Below are 23862 nucleotides of genomic sequence, written 5' to 3'. Positions count from 1 at the left end.
TGAACTATTGTGTGTGACAAGTTTTTTTTTGTCTTTGGGATTCCTTTTGGATTTGCTTGAGATTGGCTTACAAGTTCAAAAGTTATCCTGGAGAATAGAAGAGACGGGATAAGATGACACCAACTCTAACTGATGAACAATACTGTGAATAAACCACCTCATTTCCATACAAAACCGGGCGAATAGCTGTAGATAAAAATGAATATAAAGAATGAACAAATAGTGATGAAATGAAGCTTACAAAGAATCAAGAATTATACGAAATATTGAGTAAGAGAAGTCATTGAATAAGCAAGATGACTTTACAACAAAAGAAAATCTTTGGAGCAACCCCATTTATACTAAGGACACTCCTCCAGATCTTGAAATAACCATCCTACCAGCATAGATCTTTCAAACATCCAAGGAGCCAGATGCATGAAATTGAGGTAGGCCTGCTGACAATTTACACGTATCTTAAGAGTATACGGCAACCCAATACAGCAGATGAAAAGACATCAAATACTTCTGGAAGTTGTTTGTGGTCCTCTGTAGGATTTGTGCATTTGAGAAAAAGGGAACAGAATATGAAGATGCGACAATTCAGTTAACACCACTCAACAGGAGCTCATTTTCGCTACAACTCCCTCAGGAAAAGCACAACCTGACATAAACAGAATAAGTAAAGAGGAACATGTGCGGAGTTTAAAGACAGAAAACAGTTAACTGAAAAATCCTGGATTACTGATTAGGACACTAGCATGTTCCTCCCTTCAAAGAGAAGGAAGCGGCAGCAGTGGGCCACCACGTATCAAACACAAACCCCATCTCCCACACGTGCCCTTCCTCTACGAGCCACTTATTCTCACAGAAATCTCCATCTTCCTAGTTGTTTTTTTTTTTTTTTTTTTTTTTTTTGATGATGATGATGATGATCTTGAGGCCCTTTTCGGCCAAATCCTCCTTATCCTCATGTAGAAAAGAAAGGTGAATAGTAAATGCTGCAAAGCAGAGATAGCTAGGAAATAATCATGATCACAATTTTTCAGCTGGAGAAAAAAGAAGCTACTTCCAGTGTTCTGTATCCCTTAGTAAGTCTGCTCGCTGTTAACCTAACTTGAAAGCAATGCTTGTGGTAATATCACACTTGGCACAGAACAGGAGAAGGGCTTGTTTTCCTGGTTCTGATGGAGTCAGAAAGACTCTATGTGCAACATAAGAAGGAAAGCTGAGAATACTAATGGCCGTGGATGTACAGGAGAAGCTTTCATATCTCACTAGGCAGATGAATATACCAGGGAGATAAGAGCACAAAGCCAGTTACTTCCAGATGCCAGGCAGCATGCTGGAGGCAGGAGCTTACAGCAGGCACAGATTATCTTATAAGATACAGACTTAATTGATGCTAACGAATTTGACTGGAAGGTTAAATACGTTAAATACTTGCAATAACTATTAAGTAGTACTTTGAAATACCAGCAGTCCAAGAAAAGCTTTAGAAAATACATAAAATGAAATTTTTATAAATAATTTAGTAGAGAACTACTGAAATGAAACCTAAATGAAAAGCATTTAGGTTTCTCCTATACACCACATGTAAAATAAAAATAGACTCATCCAAAACCAATAGGATTCCTCTTTGGGAATGAAAAAGTTTAAAATGCTCGATACATGTACCAGAATTTCATCAGTGCTGCCTCAGAACATAATAACCATTTTCCTGGTTTCTCTGTTCTGACAACATACTTTCTTAGAGCAAGCACAAGAGATTTAAAATAATGAAAATATGACTCCTGGGAATAGTCTTAGAAGAAAAGTGAATTTTCATTCTCGTGAGGCAAAAACATGTCCAGGGAAACTGAAAGATCTTAGAAGGCATGTAGATAGGTGTCAAAAACACCCTGCAAAACCAGAGGTTGGTTGTGCCTATTTATGTGCCATAAGTGAAACCCCATTAATTTGGCTTAGCTGTTAAGATAGGGTCTTCATGGCATGAACTAACATTGTCTCAGCATTGCTTCATACTGAGCCTTGCAGGAACGCTTTACTTCCACAAGGACAGAATGCTTTGCCACACAATACTTTTTGAAGCAATTCAGCTTACACGACTGTTCCCTGATGAACATATTAAATAACTATTTATTTAAAATACCTTTTATCCACACTATTTTTCATGAGAACATTAGCTGAAACATTTCCACCCCCTCCATAAGTCAGAACAAGGGTCACTCGGCCTAAACATTTTCCTAACAGTCACAGGAAGATCATGTGACATGATGCCTTCAAAGAGAGATAACATTATAATTATCATTTATTCTGAACTTTCACTTTCAAAAGACTGTTGAAGAAGCTAGGTGAGCTGTGCCTCCAATTCTCTTGCTTACTATATATATATATATATATTGACATAGACTATTGCCACTGATTTTTTTTTTTTTCATTCTTGAGCAAATTAGGAATGTTGTAGTCCTTTTCTGAAGGCAGAAAATACACAGTATTATTAAACGGGCCATCATTAGCACTTTAACGAAGAATTCTTAGCGTGCACTTAGTTTGACAGTCTACTTTGAAGATCTGTGTTTTCGTTATTTTTCATGCAAATTCGGGAACACATATGTATACTCAAAAACATCAAAATTCGAGGACCCTTCCCCCCCGCCCCCTTGCATGCATAATGTCATCCCCTAGTAGCTTCTGTATGAAATTATGTTGTTCTGTCAGATGGGAGCCATAATGGCCTCATCCCTGCAGCAATCATTGTTAATATAAATCCCAAACATATCTCTATACAGTTCCAATTTATTCCAAGATGCTATTTTCCATCCTGTCAAAATGACTGGAGATCAAAGGACCAAGATTTATAAGCTCAAAACTGACAAAATCAGTATTCTAAATATATATGGCAACGGATAGTTGGTAAATCTCCTGAATCTCTTAAATTAAAAAATATTGCCCATTCTGATGAAACTGCTTACAATGACTACAAGTAAAGATGGTTGCCATTAAGTTTTATCGCAAGCACCTGAGGATCTGTTTGCATGCAATACAAAATGTTCCTTTATTCTCCTGCATTACTGACACTGGCAAATTAAAATGAAGTGGCTACATATGGCAGAAACAATCTTCACATTTACAAATATCCTGAAATATCACTAAATCATAAAAACGAAAGCTGTGGGTTATATATTATGAATGTTGCCTAATGCATTCCCAGCTCAGTTATTTGTTACAAATTTGTGTACAATGGACAAAATTGGCCATTTATTCTGCAACAGCAGCAGCTGGTTCTAGCACTGTGCATCATATCCAAACTGAAGTTATGAGCCAGGAAAGCATAATTAACCTTTAAAATGCTGGAAGGATGAAAATCAAGTAACTTAAAAAATATATATTGGGAAAAATACTATATTACAAAAGCTCTCAGAATTGGTTAAGTAGTTGCTTATTGTGAAAATCAAAACAATTTAGAAGACAGTGTACAGTAAGAGCAATGCTGCTGATTATTTTAATGGTTTGATTGGTCCTGGATGTTACAGTAAATGAGGACAGCTGTTATATTACCTCTGCTGAAATCTTATTATGATATGGAGAAAAAGGCAAGGACCTTTCACTGTACTAGGCTAACAAAGTATAAAGAAATGGTTTATCATGTGCTATTAATACTTTAATTAAATTTTCCAAAGCAGGTATAGTAGCATATAGTCTTTAAGTACTAATTATCATACATCTTTATTAACCCAACATAAAACCTTTAATGTTATGCAACATTTCAACTGAAGGGACTTATAAAAAATATTTCTAAATATCATATTCGTTCTTGTCTTGCAATAACCTTTGGATTTAAAAAAAAAATCTTTAATGTAATATTAGAACTACACTTCTCCTTTTTAATGTTCATTCAGTTCACTTTGGCAGTATTTCATTGATGCAGCCTAAGGCTATAGGTAATGGAACATTACTCACTATGATAGCCAGATTTCTTCTGCATGGCAGTTACAGGGCAATCTTTATGAGCCAGAAGAAGCTGTTTCAGCTGTGCCACTTCATTTCTCAGCAGGGTGACTTCATTCTAAAGGAGAAGAAAGTTATGTACTTCACATGGTTCAAACTACACACATTTTAAAGGTAAGTATTAAGTTTTATGGGATTTTCAGTTGTTCATTTGGGGGTAAATAAAATACAATCAATTTCCATTCCGTATATATTGAAGAAAAATTAAAACTTTAGAATACTTAAATATTAGCTGAAATCTGACTTTTTCTTAAGCTAGTAAATGCTCTTATGGTAAATAGCAATATATTTTTTCAGTTTTCAGACTGCAGAACCTGCATATAGCCTCATTTACACAATCCAGCTACTGTAAGAATCCACTGCAGGGCTTTGTGCTGAATTCTAAGTAGAATAATGCTACATTTAACTACTTACATTTTAACAGATGCCACAGCCAACAAAAATGAAAAGTTAACCAAGGCAAAATGACACTGGGAAACTATATTTAGATTTATATTTTGTAAGAGGAAATCTCATGTGATGAAAAACCAAATTGGCAAGTGTCTACTGATTTTTACACTGATTTTATTTTTGGTAAGCATGCACAAAGCAAGTGTTGCAGGAAGGAATGTCTATAATTGATAATGATAAAACCCTGAAATGTCATCTTATGCCACAAAAGCAGAGTGCAATCTAGGAGGCAGCGCTTGCAGGATCTAGTAACTGGATTCATTACCAAGCTGCAGCACTCCATATTGGGTGACCTTGAGCAAGGTCATTTTACTTCTTTGTGCTTCAGTTCTCTCATTTGTAAAATGGAGGATACTTACCTGCCTTGCAAAGCAGTTTGGTATCTATGGAGGAAGCAGCACTACATAAACGCATTATATGTGACAATCCAAATTAAGAACAGTATGTCATTTTGATAGATCCATTTTCACTTAAAAGAGCAGAAAAATGTTTATGTATCTACAGAATCCAGTTATCTGTAATGCTTTGTGATCCCTACATCCTGTTACTATACATATTTTTCCACAAGTTAGTTTTTCTTTTAGATGTAAATCCCTCTCAGCAGTATGAAATACTTGATGTTACATAGCTTATAAGAACCTTTGCATGTTGGCACATCATACTACACGTCGTAAGTGCTCAGTAAACATGTTTTTCCATATACAGAGCAAGTTAAAAGAAAAACGTAACACAAGAAAATTGCAGGTAAACTTATGCACGAGAACTTCAGCCTATTTCCAAGTTAGAAGTGAAGTAATTTAGAGGAAAAAAAAAAGAATTATAACTAGAAGTATTCTAATATCCTATTTTAGAATACTCCAGAAAAATAAATTTTTAGAAGAGAATTTATTTGGTTTAATTACACTAAATAATATAATCCATAAACATAAAAAAATCCATTCTTTTAAGATGAATTGTCTCCTTGGGCCCTCTCCTTCCATTTAGGAGATAAAAATCTTAAGTATTTACATATGCTAAGTTCTCTTACAAAACTATAAAATGACTGAATGGAAAAGCACTACTTAACTGTGCTATCTCTTTTAGAATCTTGCCATTGAAAACAAAAACAAGAGCATTCCCTGGAATTACATGTCCAGAAACCTTGGGGTGTCCCTGGTAAGCATGTTACCTACACCTGCAGTTCTCAGTCTGCTCTCAGTTGACCGTGTTTCCTACTGAGAGCCACAATTCTGCGTGTCCAGGAGGCAGCTGCCCAAAGCCAGCAGTGCACGGAGAGAGGCGGGGGGACGGTGCTGGTGGAGATCTGAGCCTCTTACCCATCATCTGCACTTGCTGCAGAAGCAGCAGTGCCCACCAATGAAACCACTTCCACTGGCTGCTTAGGGAACATGGGCAAAATAAACAACCCAACCCAGGAAAAGTCTTCAGCAAGTTTCTCACCTTTGTCTCGTATTTCAAGGAAAAATTTTATACACTAATAACATATATGAAAATAAAATGGTTGTTTAACAGTGTAGATAACTCTAATGTTTATGAAAAATACTGAAAAGTCAGTTTATAGATTAATTTCAGATGTAGTTTAAGTATGAGGAATTTTGCTAACAGCTATCTAAAAAAAGCTCTCTTACATTAAAGCATACCTGAAAAATGGGACATCCTACCTACAAATTACAGAAGTTGAGGTATTATCATTGAATATACAAATTCCATTGTCACTAACAGAAGCGCCGTGTGCCAACAGCGCACACTCAACTTATGAATCATCCCTGAGAGCAGCAAGAGGATGCCTGCTAGATACACACTATAGGGAATGTCACAGATGGGCAATCAATGGTTAACATTGATGCCCATATATACTATTATTAAATCCACTTCTGGTTGGTAATAAAAGGGGATTCTGAAAACTAGATCAACATGCACTTTATACTTTTCTTACTCTATATGTAATATCATCAATTCTCTCCATCCAAAATATGTTAACATACAGTATTCTTTACAGAAAAAAAGGCAAACGAGAAGAAACACAAGGAATAAACATCTCAAGAGATGGCATATAGAAAGTTTTAAACACTGGGAAGGTGAAGGCTCTTAATGAGATACTCATATTGACCTTCAGGATAAATGTTCATTGATGCAAACACAAAATATATTTTATACAACAATAGAAAATAGAACAACAGAGAGAGTAACAAAGAGAAAGTGTTTTTTATTTATTTATTTTCACATATTCCAAAATGTGCTATTAGAAAGCACAGTTCTGGAGAAGCATATCTACTTCTGCTTGTACTGCATTTTTTCAGAAGATACTTTTTTCTGCAGTCTCCACACTGTATAACATTTGGTGTATGAGCTCCTCACCCACACCTGCTGCTTTTCCACCGGATCCAAAATGAGCATGTAATGGTGGGAGTTGATCAACAAGAAGGTGTGAGCGACATTTCTGAGGTTTATTTACCAGACCTAGTATCAGACAGACGGGTCATCGTGCAGGTAATGTGCAGGGCTTACGGTCCGTGTTAAATACCTGTCATCCTTTTCCTTTCTGGATACGGCTGGACAGAAACAGACCTGAACTTATGTTTTGGGATTGTTTTGTTCTTTCTCTCTCATAATTTAGCCTCTTTTAAGCACCTTCTGCAGCATTAGGACAAACCACCACTGCTTGTTCATAATGGATATCCCTTAAACGCTACACTGAGCTCCTGGGGCAGCCCAGCCACGCTTCCACTCGGGCTGAACACCACTCATTAATCCTCCACCCTCTACATCATTAAAGTGCCAGGGCACAAGCAGAGACCACAGATGAACTTGGGGGTTGGATACCGCAATAGGGCTGAGCAGCCGCTGGGGACTGGCTGTCAATAGTTGCTCAAGACATCTCTCACAAAACAGCCCTGCCTGCAGTAGCTGTGCAAAGCTCAGAGGCAACGCAAAATGATCTATCGCACATCCACAAACAATTCAACTTACTAGTAGAACAAGCAGGGGAAAAAAAAATCCTCAAGCCAAAACTTTTAAAAGGTGAAGTGTGAAACAATTAACAGAGCAGAGCCTATTATAAAGGCAAATAATAATAAAGCCTAATCTGTTATTGACAGGATTTAACTGACGGAAATGTTATCTTACTCAAAACAAAACAAAACCTTTAAGAAATAAAAAGGAAAAAGAAACACAGGAACTAGGGTGTATCAAGGAAAGCTAAAGCAGACTTTCTTCTGTAGAAGTTCAGTTCATCTATAGAAAGCTGAGAACTATAAGCACACACCAACTGTGCCAGAAAAATATTTTCAAAATCTGTAGAGCCTTTTCAAGGGTTTTCTTTCTTAAAAATCTTTAAACTTACACAGTTTGTGTTTTCACACTGAAAAGTATTTTTATGTAAGAAAACTTACAACTGCTGAAAAGAAGTTAAGACATCTTGCTAAATTCAGCTAAGCAGGGCACATTATATATTAACAAAATACGAACAACTAAACCCTACCACGCAGCCTGTAATGTATACAAAGGCAAAATTCAAACTTACTACAGACAGCATAAGTGATCATGGGTCATTACTGCGCTCTAACACATGCTCATCAGCTGTGTTAGCCTGTCCAGTGTAGAATTATAAGGAAATACAGGATTGATTTATGTTTTCACATAAAGTACAGTTTAATTATTTCTGATATTCAATTCTCTTTACAAGTCATTCTGTTCTTCACAGTTAATGGTTTTGCTTTTGGTAGACCATAAGAAATTTCTTTTTCTTGAATTCACTCTTACTGTGTTAACTCTTAGAAATCTGGAAACCTAAAGCTTTCTTCATATTATACATATTTTTAAACCAGAACAAAAGGTTAAATGCAATTATAGGTCTAAACAATGCATCTGGATAAATATGTTATGCAAGTAACCACAGTTATATATTATGAGATGTTAAGGAGATCATTGACATAAATAGAGTGATAGGATAAACAGATGTTTTTAGTATTTACTCTAAAATAGATAAAATAAATTTCCTTCAGACTCTAATCCCAATAGTGGCTACAGTGAATAGGAAGTGTGTGCATGTATAAATATACAAATTTTTATACAAATTGTAAAATGAATTTTGATTATTGGCTTCAGAAGCTCTATTTATACCAATGGAATAAGACACTTGCATTGTTTTAAGTTTTTAAAAAAAAAAAAAAAGGATTTTTTTAGCGTAAGGGTAGTTAACATTTAATACTGAAACTTTCTTTCACCAAGAATATTGAAATACAGCCAATATTTTATTTTCCTTTCTTTTATGTTCCCATTCACAGGTTATCTTCACTTATTTCATAGATTATTTAAGCAATGGTGCTACATACCATTTTGTCATTAAAGGATTAACTCAGGACTGATTACATTAAAGAAATATCTACGAACTATGAACAGGTAAGAGAAAACTAATATATTTGCAAGTTATGTAACTTATGGTACATAGTCTCATGATTTTTGAGAAACAATTTCATGATTAGTCATTAATTTTACATTTTGCAGTTTGGGATATTGAGATTTTTTAAAGATGTGAAGCTGAGGGTGGTTAATACATTGTAATTTTCATTACATGACAAAAAAAAATATAATCAACATGCCCTGCTTTCCAGATAGCTGAACTGAGACAGTTTACCAAATATCATGAGAGGAATTTTACTAGGAGAGATATCTGTGATTATTTGTCAATTTGGGTCAACAAGTCCTGAAGAAAGAACAAGAAGGAAAAATTTTAGATCTCAGAATGCTTTGAGTTTAATTTTTTTTTTTTGGAACATATTTCTTTCCTTTTAACATTTCAAAATAAAGCTTCTAGAGTTTTTATTTGGAAACAGAACAGTGCTAATTCTTATGTATGGCCGGAAAACATTAAGAAAGTATGTTTTATCATTTAAGAGCAGCTTAAATGAAAGGGTCCTATATTGTCCTACAGACAGAAAATGTGTCCACATAACAACTTTTAAATGACTAAGCACCTCAGCAGAGCTGGAACATGACTGGGAGCATACACTAAACTATATTCTTACAGTATACATCCCTTACTATAGGATTTATGCACACTGGGAGGGCAGTGTGGTGATATTTGCACTGCCACTGCCTGTGCTGTACCTGTTCTGTGGACAAAAGAGGCCTTCAGTTTCCAGTGATGTCAATCTGGCACCTTTCACGAGCCCTACATCCACTTTAAAGGAAAAAAAGTGAAGTTAACAAGAACCAAAAGACCAAATGAAATCAAAATAGAACATCTTTAAATAACTCAGGTTGTGATACAAACTGTGAAGAGCAAGATGTTCAAGTTAAGGCTGTTACTTGGCTAATGAGCCTTTACTCGAATGGATCTTGTCATCCTTGTAGTATCACAGCTTGAAAGTTATTTAAAATGGAGCAAAGGACAAGCGGGCAGGATCTTTAGGTTCACATGTCTTGAAAGCTAAATATTTTCCTATAATCTTATTTTACTGGTGATATGTGTAAACAATGCTTAATTTTCAATTCTGAACTGAGCCACCCTTTACAAAGCTGTTTATATTTCAGATTTCATGCAAGTATATTCCCCACTGATCCAGGATTATTGTCTAGAAAAGCAGAAGTCTGGCTATTGCTGGAAATAAAGTATACCTGTAACTGGCCATTTAGTGAGCTCAAGTCCTCGGCTTTCTTCTCCAATGACTGCACCCAGACTTTCCGCTTCTGTCGGCATCGGGAAGCTGCAGCCCGGTTTCGCTCCAAAAACTTCCTCCTTTTCTCATCAGGGTCTTCATTGGCAGCTCTTCTTCGCCGACCACCTGTATTTGCTGTTTGTGGAGTAGGCTGAGCTGGTGATGCCTGAAAACAGAGAAAAGCAGTAAAGAGGTTATCAGCATAACACTATTCATGACTCAAACTACAGCATTCATATAAACACATCACATTGTTAGACAGTATTGCTAAATATACTCCGGTTATATACATATAACTTTTCCAAGAAGCAATATGATGTAATTGCACAGAATTTGCTTACATTTATATGTTTAAAATGATTGGTAAGTGCAGCAAGGGAGTATGTTTTACTTACTTTGCAGGCTGGCCCACAAAATGAAATAAAATTTGGTAACGTGATATGTCCTTCATATTTGTCTAATGTTCACTATCACCCATAATTACTTTCTGAAGAAAACACTTCAACAATTATCTTCAAAGCAAAGCAGCAGCAATCCTCCAGGACACAAGCTACAGCTTTTGAAAACCTCTGTGCTCGCACATGGAAGTCTTGCCTACAGTGGCACCCTCACTCCCGGCTTGACTCAGAGTTCTTGTCTCATATATCATTCAAAGGGAAAAGAACAGTCTCCCGAGCTCACAATCTCCCTGCCAGCCACCAGGACATGGTGCAACTTGATCACACACCTGAGACTCTTCCTGCAGCAGTCCAGGGAAGATCCTTCAAGCAAATTAACATAAGCATGGTGCTTAATGCAGTTTAACATTTTGAAGAGTATGCAATAAAAAACAGATGCAATATAAATACGAATACGAATAAGAGCACTTTTTTTCCCCAAATGTATTTTAGTCAGCTATACAATTTTCAGTTACCATAAAATTCCCTGACAAGGCCGTCCAGAAGTCTGGAGGACTTAATTTCAAATTCAAACAGAGAGAAAATACCTATTTTGAAATAATCACCTTCAATAACACACTTTAGAAGCATTTAAAAACATCATTATAAGAACGTTCTTGTTGTAGGAATACCAACATAACATGCCAGCAAAACAAGCACAGTATACATATAGCAATCTGGCCAAAACTGCACATAATCATAAGCTAATAAAACACACCAGCAAAAAGGCACTCTGCTGCAGAGCATACACTGAGATTCAGACAGCATTTTGCAAAGCAGTCTACTTCTCCCTCAAGCTTCTAACTCCAGCAACAGTCTGTAGCACATATTAATATTTATTTTACAAATCAAGAGGATGAAAAAAAAGACTCTTGTGTTTTTTGCACGATAGTGAAGGGAACAGGATGCACAGTTTTACATTGTTGTCATACCGGTGTTTCAGTTGTCGATGTTGCAGGTTGTTGTAGTGACTGTGGCCGAGGTTCTTCGGACTGAGTCCTAACCAAGCCACTTGGATGTCCCTTGGCAGTATCTCCATTTGTTACCTGAGGGTGCTGCTGGGTCAAGGCTGCTTTCAACCTCTGAAAAGAGGAAAAAAAAAGAGTCCTTTTAATTTTTCCATAATGGAAATAGAATAAGAATTTCAGGCATCACTCATCATTTATGGATGCAGTTACTTCTATTTCCCAAATCCCAAACGCTAAAGTAGGTGTTTCTTTTTAAAGGTCTTCAACAGTTACATAGATATATATCTAACAGCATCTTAAAATTTTTTGCAGGTACAACTATAGAAATCTGTCTTCAGAAAGGATCTTAAGCAAGAGAATGGTAAGGGAGAAGTTAAACTGTATGGAAAAGTAAAAAGGAAACCTCCTCCATGATGAGTTGTGACCACAGGAAGATGACTAGAGAGCAGTGAGCAAATTGGAAGGAATAGACCAGAAGGCTAAAGACAATACACTTGAGAGGAAAATAAACCAAAACCAAAAAAAACAGAACATAATTTAAAAATTGTTTTCTGATCATTTTTAAATCATTTGTTATGTCTCTCATCTTCTTCACTCATCTTTACAGTGCTTCCTATGAGCAACCACAATTAAATAACTTTTCTTAAATTATAACTTGTTTAGCAGGATGCCTCACAAATAACCAAGAGGAAAAATCAAGACAGTAGAGACATAATCAATTTATCCCATCACTATTTTAACCGTGTTGAGGTTTCGAGGGCATGCTCTCTCTTCTTCAAGGCAACACTTTAGCAAGCTCTAGAAAGTTACCGTCACTCAAAAATTACTCGCCCAGGACACAGTAACTTACCATACGCCTACGTGTCTGTCATTGCCATAAATGAAAATGGGGAAATTTCACCCAACTGAAATGCCTGGATATCGAAATTCAGGGATAATAAGCTAACTTGTTCTATTTTGACGGCAATGGAAGATACATTTATACATACACATAACCCTATATACACATATACCCATTTATGTTTATGGCCTGCCTGTTCTGCTCTGCTTGTGACTGTATGAGGAAACATTGACGTAAGCATTTGACCGGGGAAGTCTACGAAGTCCTGAAAATGCTCCACAGTGCTTGCTTTAAGTGATTAAAAATAAAGCTTCTCTAGTAAAAGCGTCCTTACTGAGAGACTGCCCAAGCTCATAAGATTTGCAAAATGAAATAAAACTGATTAGCATTTTTTTGACATAAGGAAAATATGTGCATATTATTTGCTAGCTCCATTTTTCTACCTATTCATTTTTGTGTCACAGAAATGATTTAACCATATTTGCAAAGCTAAACTAACAAAATAAAGTTCATGTATATTTCTATACTCAACCTTTATCTTGAAATACTATATATCACCAGAAACAATGGATGCGCAGAGTCAAAGCGGAACTTGAGTTTCCGTATTGTAATTTTAACATTTAAGCAGAGTATTTCTGTGCATTTTAAAGTGGAGGTTACTACAGAAACAAAAACACAAAACCATTCCTTTGTTTTATACCACAGAGATTCAACACTTAGGAAATTCGAGCAGAGTTATGTCTAAAATTACACCAAAACAAACAAAAAAAATCCCTGTGAAAACCAGAGGAATATCTACAGCTTGCCCTAAGGAGATTTCAGCTACTCTGTTTAGAAATGGTTTCAAAACTTAGGTCTGTAAGGGTGTAGCAAAGTGTTATGTGGATGTTGTTCTTCCAGTGAGTAGTGTGGTAGTCACCCTGAATACTGTGAATGGCAGTTTTAAAAATCAAATATACAATAATAAATATCAGAATAAATTTATACAAGTATGACTATGTTGGGAAACTTGATCACAGCCAGGGTTTATTTACCTTCAGTTGGTTATTAGAGGCAAACCAAAAAGGGTATTTTCAACTATTTGAACAACAAAACCTTTCTAATAAAGACTTTCAAAGTCTTTAATATAATGTATATAGTTGAAAACAAATTCTCATCACATCTGTCAAAATTTGGTAGGACTAGATCATTCTATCAACAGCTCGCAGAAACAAGATAATATTCTCCAGAAACAATTTGTGAAAAACTCAGATCCATATTTCATATCTGCCACAAAAGCTCATCAGAGTAATAACCCTCCTTCTCCTGGGTGTTATCCTACCATCTGCTGCTCTATTACTTATCTTTATTTTGCAACTAATTAGCAGCATAATCTTCTAAATTCAGCAAGTTAATTATCATTATTGTGGTCTTTGCAGCATCATCAGTCCTTATGAAGCCTTGTCTCTCCACCCCCAGAGAACACACGAAAATGAAGTAGGTTGTGAGAGGGTCTGTTTCTTTAGAGCGGGCTCATTAGGTGTTTGCTGATTAGCTCGGCACACAGAGCGCCAGGTCAGAAGGATTCTGCTGAACACAGGCTCCCATGCCGGGCTCCAGCACGTTAATGTGGGTTTCTGAGCATTTGCCACGCTGTCCTCTGTCAGTTCCCAGCAGAAGCCCCCTGCGGAAAACCTACTGCGTGCAAGGTATTGCTCCGTTTGCGACAAAAGGTTTTCCATGGGGAGGAGGAGGAGAGAAGGGAAAAACTCAGCGGAAAAGTCGGAGCAATATTTAGATTTCTTCAGGAACTTCTGCAACCCCTGTAAAAGGATCTGAACATGAGGTTTACCCCCACAATCTGCACCCTCAAGACACATGTGCTTTAAAACTAGGAGTCGTCCGCTGCTCCCTATTTGTATGTGAGGGGCACACAATTACTCATCTTCTCCCAAACAGATTATGGGACTACTGGGGCAAAACCACTCTGAAAAAAATTTAGAATCCTTGTATTATTATATAGTTTTTCTGTCTTTTTGTTGTTTTTGTTTTATACTGCAGCTACTGCATCTACTCTCTAAACATTTTAAATACCACAAAACTGACTCAGGCATTTGATTATATTAAGTACCTGGAATTTAGATTCTGTTGCATAATTTACAAATATAGATCACTTCATGAAAATTGACGATTTATATAATGAGTACAACATATGATCTTGCAACCGATTTATCAAATGTCACTGTACAAGACAATGATATTTTCTGAAAAGTAGCACTAAAACAGAGCTTGTGCCTGAATAAAATCTGTCATATTTCACTTTACTTCTGCAAAGAAGAAAATAATCCAAGAATATTCAAAACCACAGTAAGAACTTTTCATGCATGTGAAGGGACTATCTACGATGACTACAATAGCTACTTCGGACAGTAAAATTAAAATGCAAAATTCATACAATTTCACATAATTATCCCCATCAAAGAAATATATATACTATAATGCTGAAGTCCAGAAGGCTACACGATCTAGCTGCGCCTAGCACACTCCTTCCACAGGAGTGCAGCTGTTTTAGTTGCAGAATCACTTGCAATAATGACACCTAACCTAAGAACCGGGCTGGCTATGCAGCCAATTTTCGCTTTTGTGTTTTTATCTTCACTTTCATTTCCTTTGGTTATATTTGTTTTCTCCTTCCAGGCGGTATTATTTTAAATTGCTCTCTCACTTAGTGAAGCTGTTCTCGCAGGTAACTGTCCCTCTGCAGAATTCCTGTGACCATTCGGCATTCCGCAACTTTACTGTAGACCCGGGGAAAGAGCATTGCGGCAAAGAAAGCCTGTCAGTAACTCCCCTCCCATGAGTAAGCACTTAAAACTCCCTTTCCCAAAGGTTTTCGCTCTTCTGATCAAAAACTTATTTTTATATCTGATAAAGTACACATCGATTACTATATGTTGTGTTTACTTTTTTGTTTTGTCAGATTTCCATCGGTACATACACTCCACTGAAAAATTTGAGGCACTGAAATCAGATTTTTTTTTTGTATATTTTATAAGGTCTCTGACCAGCCAAAACATATCTTTTTGGCTATGTCCAGGTAAACATTTACAGATGTGTAATCTGCAGGGAGATGTCAAAACAAATTACATTAAACAGAGTGTTTCCCAACGATCAAACAATGGACCAAGTTGAAAATGAAGCTGGAAAACTCTTAAGCCAAAAACACTTGAAAAAGTCTGTAGAGAGCACATTTAGGAACTGAAGGCATTTTCCAAAAGTTGTCCATAATGAAAAGAACCAAGCATTCAGCAAGTAAATTCTCTAGAAGCCTTACAAATAAAGCTGTATTTGGCATGCCAGACACATTAGTTCCCTTAATGGATTTTAAAGCTTCTAGGGTAGCAAAAAGAAAAGTTTTTATTGTGCCATAGGAACGTGTCCTATATCCGTTACCAAACAAATCTTCTGCAAGTTATTTTGAGCTTTAGCTTTTAAAAGCAAAATGTCTATTTTATTAAAGCTCGCTCAGGATTGTATATAAAGAAACTCATGATGTTGTATGTGCAATTTGGTATATGCAACTCAAACGAAACATTAGAGGTTTACCGGAACAAAATTTCTATTTTGCTAATAGAAAGAAATTAAGTTTTGCAAACCATATTTAAATACTTAAGCTCTGTAAGTATTAGAAAATAATGGCATCACAATCTGATTTGATTTTGGGTATGTCAGAATTCTCACCTTCACCTTAAAGAAGGAAGAAATCCACATGCAGCCTTTTAGAAAAGAGATGAGGAATGAAAATATAGCACAAATTATTCTTGCTACACAAAACTCTAAAAGCTATTAGTTCTTTTAAAATGCCTGGTCAAGCGCCTGGTTCTCGTCTCAGGTATTAAGCCAAGCAGTAAAGAACCGAACGTTCTGCTCGTGACTAACTCTGCCTTAGAGAGACTGTCCTCTCCTCAGGAGGCTGTACAAGAAGCTGAGGAAGCTTTTGATTATTTAATTCTCTTTGGTGCTTATTATGTCTGCTTGTTTAGCCCAGGTTCTGCTACTTTAAATATACCAATACCTGTGTAGCCTACCGTTAATAGATGAAATATATAACTTGCTTATTAAATTGAAGTTACATAGTAGCTTACATTTCAGCTTTAAAATGGAACTTTTAATGAAATGCAAAGTAAACAAGTTGCAAGAATAAAATTACATATTTAAGTTGTCTGTTGGCTTATACCAGAACACTAGTGAAAAATACGCATGATTGCCATATACTTGTCGAATTTTATATGTAGCAAGCAAACATAGTCCTTCAAGAGATAGCATCAGAATGAAAGGATTTGGTAGCATAAAAACTTAAATTTTAAAAATTAAATGAAATTTCAAAGTTAATAAACCATGACATATCTGCCAACAACACGTAACATGGCATGGTGAGCTAGTCTTCCTCTCAGAAGCTTTTCTCTGTAAAGATCAGAGTTGCTCATTAAATGGTTTTTACTATAAGGGTGACAAGTTTTTTATTTTTGTGAATAAGCACTATATAAAAGTAAATGAGCATCAGAAATGTGCATAATCCTGATATTCTTGAATTCTGCTCATGCTTTATATTAGGAGACAAGGAAGAAGAAAAGCCCTTTACAGGCTCATTTAAAAAAGATGAGCAATCACCAAAGTGCACATATTAGCTAAATTCTAACGAGAAAACTAATGAGACTGTTAAAATTTAAGTCTGACAATCTTTGTTTTCTCCTTTGTATCTGGAATGATTGCTACTTCCTTCACAAGATCCAATCTTCCCTGAATACATGTATTTTTGCCCTTCACAAAATGTTCAGAGAAAGATCACTCAGTAATATGCTTAAGCAGCTAATTTCTTGTCCAACTAAAAATTATTTGGAACTAGTTTCTTCTGGATTTCGCAGAGCACATTTAGTGATCAAGCATCTTGATTCAAAGCAATGTGCCATTTCTGCATTTCTTTTTTTCCCCCACTTTCTTGCATTCTTCTTTCCCAGATACCAGATAAATTTATGCCCTTTGAGGTGGTTCAGTTAAGTATTTCCCCAGCTCTGAAAAGCTTCCTTTCCCCATTCCCAAAGGATGGCCAGAGGCCAACCACTTCTTTTCCCAAATAAAGTATTTTAAAAATCATCCTGCCCAAGAGAGGAGAATGAAGAAAGTCCTGAAAGCAACAGGAAAAGTCAGTGCGCTGGTGACCAGCTCTTCATGGGGCTTTCAGTATTTGTGGAACAGAGTATAATATTCCCACTCTACTGGGATCCTGCCATTCCAGACAATCATTAGTGTTCCTAGACTCACTGTTGATTATGTTGTAATTTGGGAATTAAAAACAAGTAAGGAAAAAGTTCGCAGGTTAAGGTCAAGAGAAGTGATATATAAAGGATAAGGGGATTTCCTACTCCCCAGTAGGGAGAGCAATAAGGAGCTTAGAAGATCTATTTCATTTCAAAGAATAATACAAAATAAAATAAGAATGACCACTAGCAACAGAACTGACATCCACTGGAAATAAGAAAAACAAATGTTCAGCTATTATTTTTCTGTTTTTATTGAACTTGGTACTTGGAGAATGTAGACTGTAACAACAAGTAACAAATAAATTAAAGCACTTTAAAAGCAAAAGAATTTAATCATCAAATAATTTTTCTTGAGGAATAATGGAGTTTTTTACTTACCAATTTAGCCTCAGACTGCACTGGCTGTGGGGAGGAAGGCCCTGGGATCCCTGGGATACTAGGCACCATGGTGACAGGTCTAACAAGCTGACCAGATAAAGTATAAAAATGAAGAAAACCTGAGTATGTTACCATAAGACAGAGCATATGACACCACTACCCTCTGCAGCCAAAACAGCTATCAAGCTCTTATAAAACTAAGTTCTATTGAGCACTTCAGCAAATCTGCAACACTTTCAAATTAATAAAGCATCCTGCTTACTTACTGGAACTGCAGCAGGGACATGCACATTAGAATTTGTGATTGAGGCAGGAATAGCAACAGGCATGGTTTGTCCATTAGGAAGATGTAACAGCAGAGGAAAAGGACCTGGAACTGGTCTGAAAGAAAGAATGAAGTGTATAAAAGAAAACTTGTACAGCAAAAATAACAAGCTTAGTACATTATTAATTTTATTTTAACCCTGACTGAAACTTACCTCTCTCATTCTCTGTCTCAAAATATGTAGATATAGTCTTTACAACTGTAATATAATACTTATTTAGAAATAAAAATATTGAGTCAGTGATGTGAAGAACATGGGACTTATATTTCAAATGTCATGAAAGTAATATATTTTGCATCTGTTGTACTGTCACATTGCACTACGCATCTCAAATTTGAACATTAATTGTAGAAGAGGTAAACAACCTCTTCTACAATTAAACAATAAGCAAGACAAACTTGTCTCTAGAATTCCTAATGAAACATTTTACTAAGATTTATGCAACTTACACTATTGGCCTGTTAGAAGATGGAGCCTGGGTAATAACAGTACTAGACGTTGGGGATGGTATCGCCTGCTGAATAATAACGCTCGAGTCGGAACTTGTTAGCAGCACGTTAGGAACCTGCAGCGACGCCGGACGAACTATTGTTGACGTAGGCTGTGCGGTCTGTTGCAGTGACACTTCCTGAGGAAAACAACCATCAATCAGTTGGCAAAATACAATTACAGACCAGTAATTTAGACTGTGCAATGTGCAGTTTAATAAGGTAAGTTAGGCGATCTATAACAATAATGCAAGTAGAGTCAGTTATATAACAATTTTTTTTTAAATCTTTGAATGATTCATTTGAAATATCAAAACCAAGTTGTTCAACTGACATTCAGCAGTCTTATAACAAATTCTGGTTCAATGCCGTAAGGCTGCTATTACTAATAACTCAGTTTTGATCAGTTATAGAGTGTCAAGAAAGAAATTCATGGTGCTTTCAGCACCACTGTGCTGCTGGCTGCCCTTACTCTGAATAAGTAGACACCACAGTGACCTTGCACTCATTTTGGTTTGCTTTGTTCCAGATTCAAACAACAAAATAAAAGAGGTTTATTGATGAATAAAGAGGGGGAAAAAGTCATTTTTTTCTTTAAAAAAGGTAACCCTTGGCTACGCACCTCTCTGACCTAGAGCACTATTATGTCAACAATACTCAGAGTGTTACATTCATAGCTTTGCAAATATTCAACTATCCTGATGCGAAAGAAATGATTTAAGCATGGAAATTAAATTTCCTTGGTTGAATGTAAACACCAGAGAGAACTGACTACAATTCTTAGATTAGCAATCAAGCACAGTACATTATGATACCTGCATTCATAGCTGATGATTACCTAAAAATGCGTTACTGAAATAAGCGTCTGTCTTCCCAAGGAACCTTGCAACTTGTCAGGCATAACTTGTGCTTTTCCTTAAGACAGGATCTTTCTAAGTTGCCTGTTCATTTGTCACTGGCTAGGGTAAATCAGTGGTACACAAAGCTACACTCTTAAGACTAGCTGTTAAACAAGGAGTGCTTCACAAAAACCATGTAAACATGTCACATAGGCTACAACGACAGTCATTTGTTTTGAATTAAGCATGAGTTTTTAATATTCATCAACAAAGCTTTGAGCAGTAGGATCTTAGCTGTCTTAACAGATTGTTTTTCTTTTCATCGGCCCATTGAACTATGAAGTGCTCGGGAAGTGCACGTATTCAACTGCAAGGGGGCTGGCAAACTGCGGGCTTTGAAAAAGAAAGGACTTTAGGTCATGAAATTTGCTCTCTTGAAGAGTCCAGAGGTTATATTTGTCAATTTGTACTGTTTTTTTCCTTGAAGGACCTAAGAGATTTTATTTACAGGAAATAAGAGTTGGGAAGAATAACAGTGAACTATATTGATGAATAAAGAAAAATTTCTCAACTGCCTCAATCTAGTGTATTTACATATGTTATAATATTTAACATCACAATTCTTAGGATGAGCATTCAGTCAAAGGAAGAAAAAAAATAACAATAGGCAAATGGAGAAAAGAATCAAAAGGCTTAATCTTTGAGAAGAGTTGCATGGAGAAAAATGAGAAGACTGAAGTACTTTACTGTGAGAAACTGGAAAAAGATGTAAGGAAAGGATATTTGACCAATCTAACTTTAGAAATTGTTAAATCAGAAGTTAGCATTGAACGATTCTTCATCAGTTTCAGCTTCACTTTTTCCTGCCTATTCCCATGCTAGTAATCTCACACAGGAATAGTCACATCTGCCCCAAACAACGACAGCACAGATCTCAGAGCCCACTTTCTTGTCCTTTCCTTCACCTGAAGCATCTTCACACATGGCAATCACACTCCTAAACAGCCATCTGGCTCTCAACAAGTCCAGAAATTGCCCAGTCACCCACAGAATAAGTAGCTACTACAAGCTATCTAATTTTCCTAAAAAGAGGCACAGCAGCCATACCTCCATGTACATAGCTTTAAAACAAGAACATAAATTAACCTGACATTTGTACATTCTCAAGCACTGTGATGTTGTAGAAGCCCCTCCTGTAGGAGTCTGCATGAATGGCACCTGTGTGAGCGTGGATGGAGAAACAGCTACCAGAAAACAGAAGGCTGAAGAAACACACACGTGCCGAGAGGTAGTGTGTAAAGTCTGTCCCAAGAGTCTCTCCCAAGAACTGATATTCTCCAGAGAATGAGGGCCCTGCTGAACCTGCAATGACTTATACCTGGGAACACCAGCTTAGCGGGTACAAGGGCTCGAGCAGGCAACATGACCTTGCAGCACAGCAGATGATGGAAACTTGCGTTTAAGGAAGCTATTTCAGGAGATGCATATTTGCAAGTATTTTGTACCTAAAAGCAAATATGCAATAACTTCCTACTGCTATAAATAAATCATGGAATTCAGTGTCACAACTAACGCTAACTGATGAATACTGTTAGAAAAGAACTGATTCTAACTCAGTTAATGAGGAAATTAGCTATCTGGCAATGAAGTTCCTCTTCAAAATATTATTAAAATCTGTAAAGAATTTGCAAGCTCTCAAAGAATATATTAGGTTTCATTTGCTTATTATTTTAAGGCTGAAAGCCTCTATTTCTAATGATATCTTAGTCCATTCCAATCACAATTTCAACTCTTACTGAAGCCTAATGGAACTAAGAGAACTCTCTTAGAAAACAAAGAAAAGGAATTCAGTATAATTTTAAAGACTCCCTAAGAAATTCCTTCAATAGATAGAAAGAAAATTAGAATCTTTTTGCACATACATTAACAGGCTGTAATCATTTAAAGCTACTAAAACATTCAGCCAATTAAAGGGTTACGAGTGGCATAGATTTGAAATCCAGCTATGCCCTGAAAAAATAATTTTCCTCCTTCAGGGCATGTATAGAAGGAGAATGTAAAAATCTAACTGAGAAAACAGCACTCTGCTCACATTTCTCAACTTCTGCAGGCCACATTCAGCAGCAGCATACTCCAAGGAGCACCCTCATCCTTGCTCAGCTTGTCTCTACAATCAGACATCAGAACAGCATTAAGCAGAAGCAGCTTTTCACTTCGGCACCAATACAGTGACAACACTGAAATCACATCATGAATGACATGAGTTTATAACCACTGGCAAGTATTTAGATATAATTTTCACTTGTAATGATGCTAATGAGATATTGAACCACTACTCTGTAATATAAGAGACTAGTATTAACTCCTGCCAAAACCAGACTGTTAATGGTAATTATTCACAAAGGAAAACAAAGTAACCTTGGTAAACTATGAAATAAAGACAACTAAAAATTGACTAAGAATTTTCATTGATTGAAAATCTACAACTTGCTTCATCAAAGTAGCTCTTACATATATTATTTTAAATTAATTATATTTTTACATATATATTGATTTCACGATTGCCTTGATTACCTGCTATTACTCATCTTATAGTATATATAGTATCTTATAAAACTCCAGTGAAGATTTCAAGAGACATACACAAAGCAAAATTTTATTAAACTGTTAGTTTTCTATCACACACTTAACGAGAATTCTCACACTGTTACATCTTGCAGTGAGGAGAAACAGGTATATATTGAAGCAAGAGAGATACAGAGTGGCCATAAAGAAAGACTTCTTCACCATGAGGACAGCCAGACCCCTCTCTCAGAGATACTGTGCAGTCTCCAGCCATGGAGCTTTCAAAATCAGACTGGATAAAGTCCCAAGTTACTCTGACCTCATAGCTGACACTGCTCTGAGCAGGAGAAAGATTCTGCTGATCTAGGGGAATAAGGTAGCTAAGTCCCTCAAATACAGGCTGCCCATAGAAAAGACCAACTAGAAAAGACACAGTGCTTATTATGCTCTGTTCATACTATTTTTAATTCCTTAATTAGGAGCAGCAATACTTCATTTCATTGATTTGGCTTGGTTTGGTGTTCTCCAAGAGAATTCCATGTGATGAAAACACTTCTGCTCACATACCTAAGTTATCACTATTATTAGACTGTTTATTTCTTCTGTAGAGCAGCAGTTCTAAAACTGACTTGACAGTAACATCCTCTAGGCTAGACCCCGCTTCAGGAACCTGGTCTTTTATGATACTCAGGTAAACATAAAAGCTGCAAGCACCCACATTCATCACTTGTAAATACATTGCTCTAGCCTACAAAGAGTATTGCTTTTGAAACAAAATTATTCGGAACTTAACTTTTAAAGACAGCCCATTCATCTCTGTATTTTTCACAAGATCATCTGTTTTACAAAATAATTTAGGGTAAAATAAACACACAAATGTAGACATGAAGAGTCAAACTCAGACTTCAAAAGCTTTTATTTTTCTTTTTTTTTTAAAAAAAAATTGCACTTTGCACTTTTTCATGTGTGCTATTTCATGTAGAACACAGAGTCACTTGGCTTCCCCCCGCCCCTTTAAAAAAGGCAGAAAAGGAATATTAAAGCTGATTTCCTTTCTATCTTTGCTGGATGACCTGAGGGATGCAAAGAAATATTTGTGGCAAACAAAGCTATATAAAGAATTGAAGAAATTAACTACATATTCATAGAAATCTAACATAACAAAAATCTTTTCTTTCAAACAGTTGAGTACTGCAGCTGCCTCAGCATGTGCAACAAATTCAAAGATCATCAGAGGATGAAAAATGAATTCCAAGAAGAATAAAAAAAAATCTGACCTTTTCATCATTGGTAGTAGACTCTGGATGAGGTAAAGGACTATCTTGATGAGTTGTCTCAACAACAGAAGGCTCTTCAATTTTATTTCTTATAATTGGTGTTGCAAGAGGAGACAGATCTAGAGGCATCTAAGAGCAACAGTGTAAAATAAAACTAGTCAAACAGACACAAAAAAACAATACTCAAGAATACTGTGAACAACTAAGAAATATCAGCCCATAGCACCACTGAGGAGCCAACGTTCAGATGATCTTGAAGCAAGCATAAGTCAAGTCTATTTTTCCAGCACCTGTATAAATGCTAATCTTCAATAATACCTTGTCACGCAACTTCAACATGCCA

The 23862-nt window shown here is 36.2% G+C and overlaps 1 protein-coding gene across 1 annotated transcript in view; it reads right to left on the bottom strand.

Annotated features, from left to right (window-relative positions):
- Positions 1 to 23862, bottom strand: part of ATF2 (activating transcription factor 2) — a 43067-nt gene that overhangs the window by 3458 nt on the left and 15747 nt on the right. The window contains exons 7-13 of the mRNA XM_088527024.1: positions 23520 to 23648; positions 18800 to 18978; positions 18291 to 18405; positions 18025 to 18111; positions 11470 to 11619; positions 10060 to 10266; positions 3943 to 4048 (exon numbers count right to left, since the gene is read on the bottom strand). Of these exons, the coding sequence (XP_088383150.1) occupies positions 3943 to 4048; positions 10060 to 10266; positions 11470 to 11619; positions 18025 to 18111; positions 18291 to 18405; positions 18800 to 18978; positions 23520 to 23648 (973 nt within the window). The remainder of the gene's footprint in view (positions 1 to 3942; positions 4049 to 10059; positions 10267 to 11469; positions 11620 to 18024; positions 18112 to 18290; positions 18406 to 18799; positions 18979 to 23519; positions 23649 to 23862) is intronic.

The sequence above is a fragment of the Tinamus guttatus genome, unplaced genomic scaffold (assembly GCF_059628265.1).
Source record: "Tinamus guttatus ecotype Peru unplaced genomic scaffold, ASM5962826v1 Tinamus_guttatus_pri_ptg000260l, whole genome shotgun sequence".
Taxonomy (NCBI): domain Eukaryota; kingdom Metazoa; phylum Chordata; class Aves; order Tinamiformes; family Tinamidae; genus Tinamus; species Tinamus guttatus.
The sequence above is the reverse complement of the archived record's forward strand: the minus strand, read 5'-3'. Positions and strand labels throughout refer to the sequence as shown.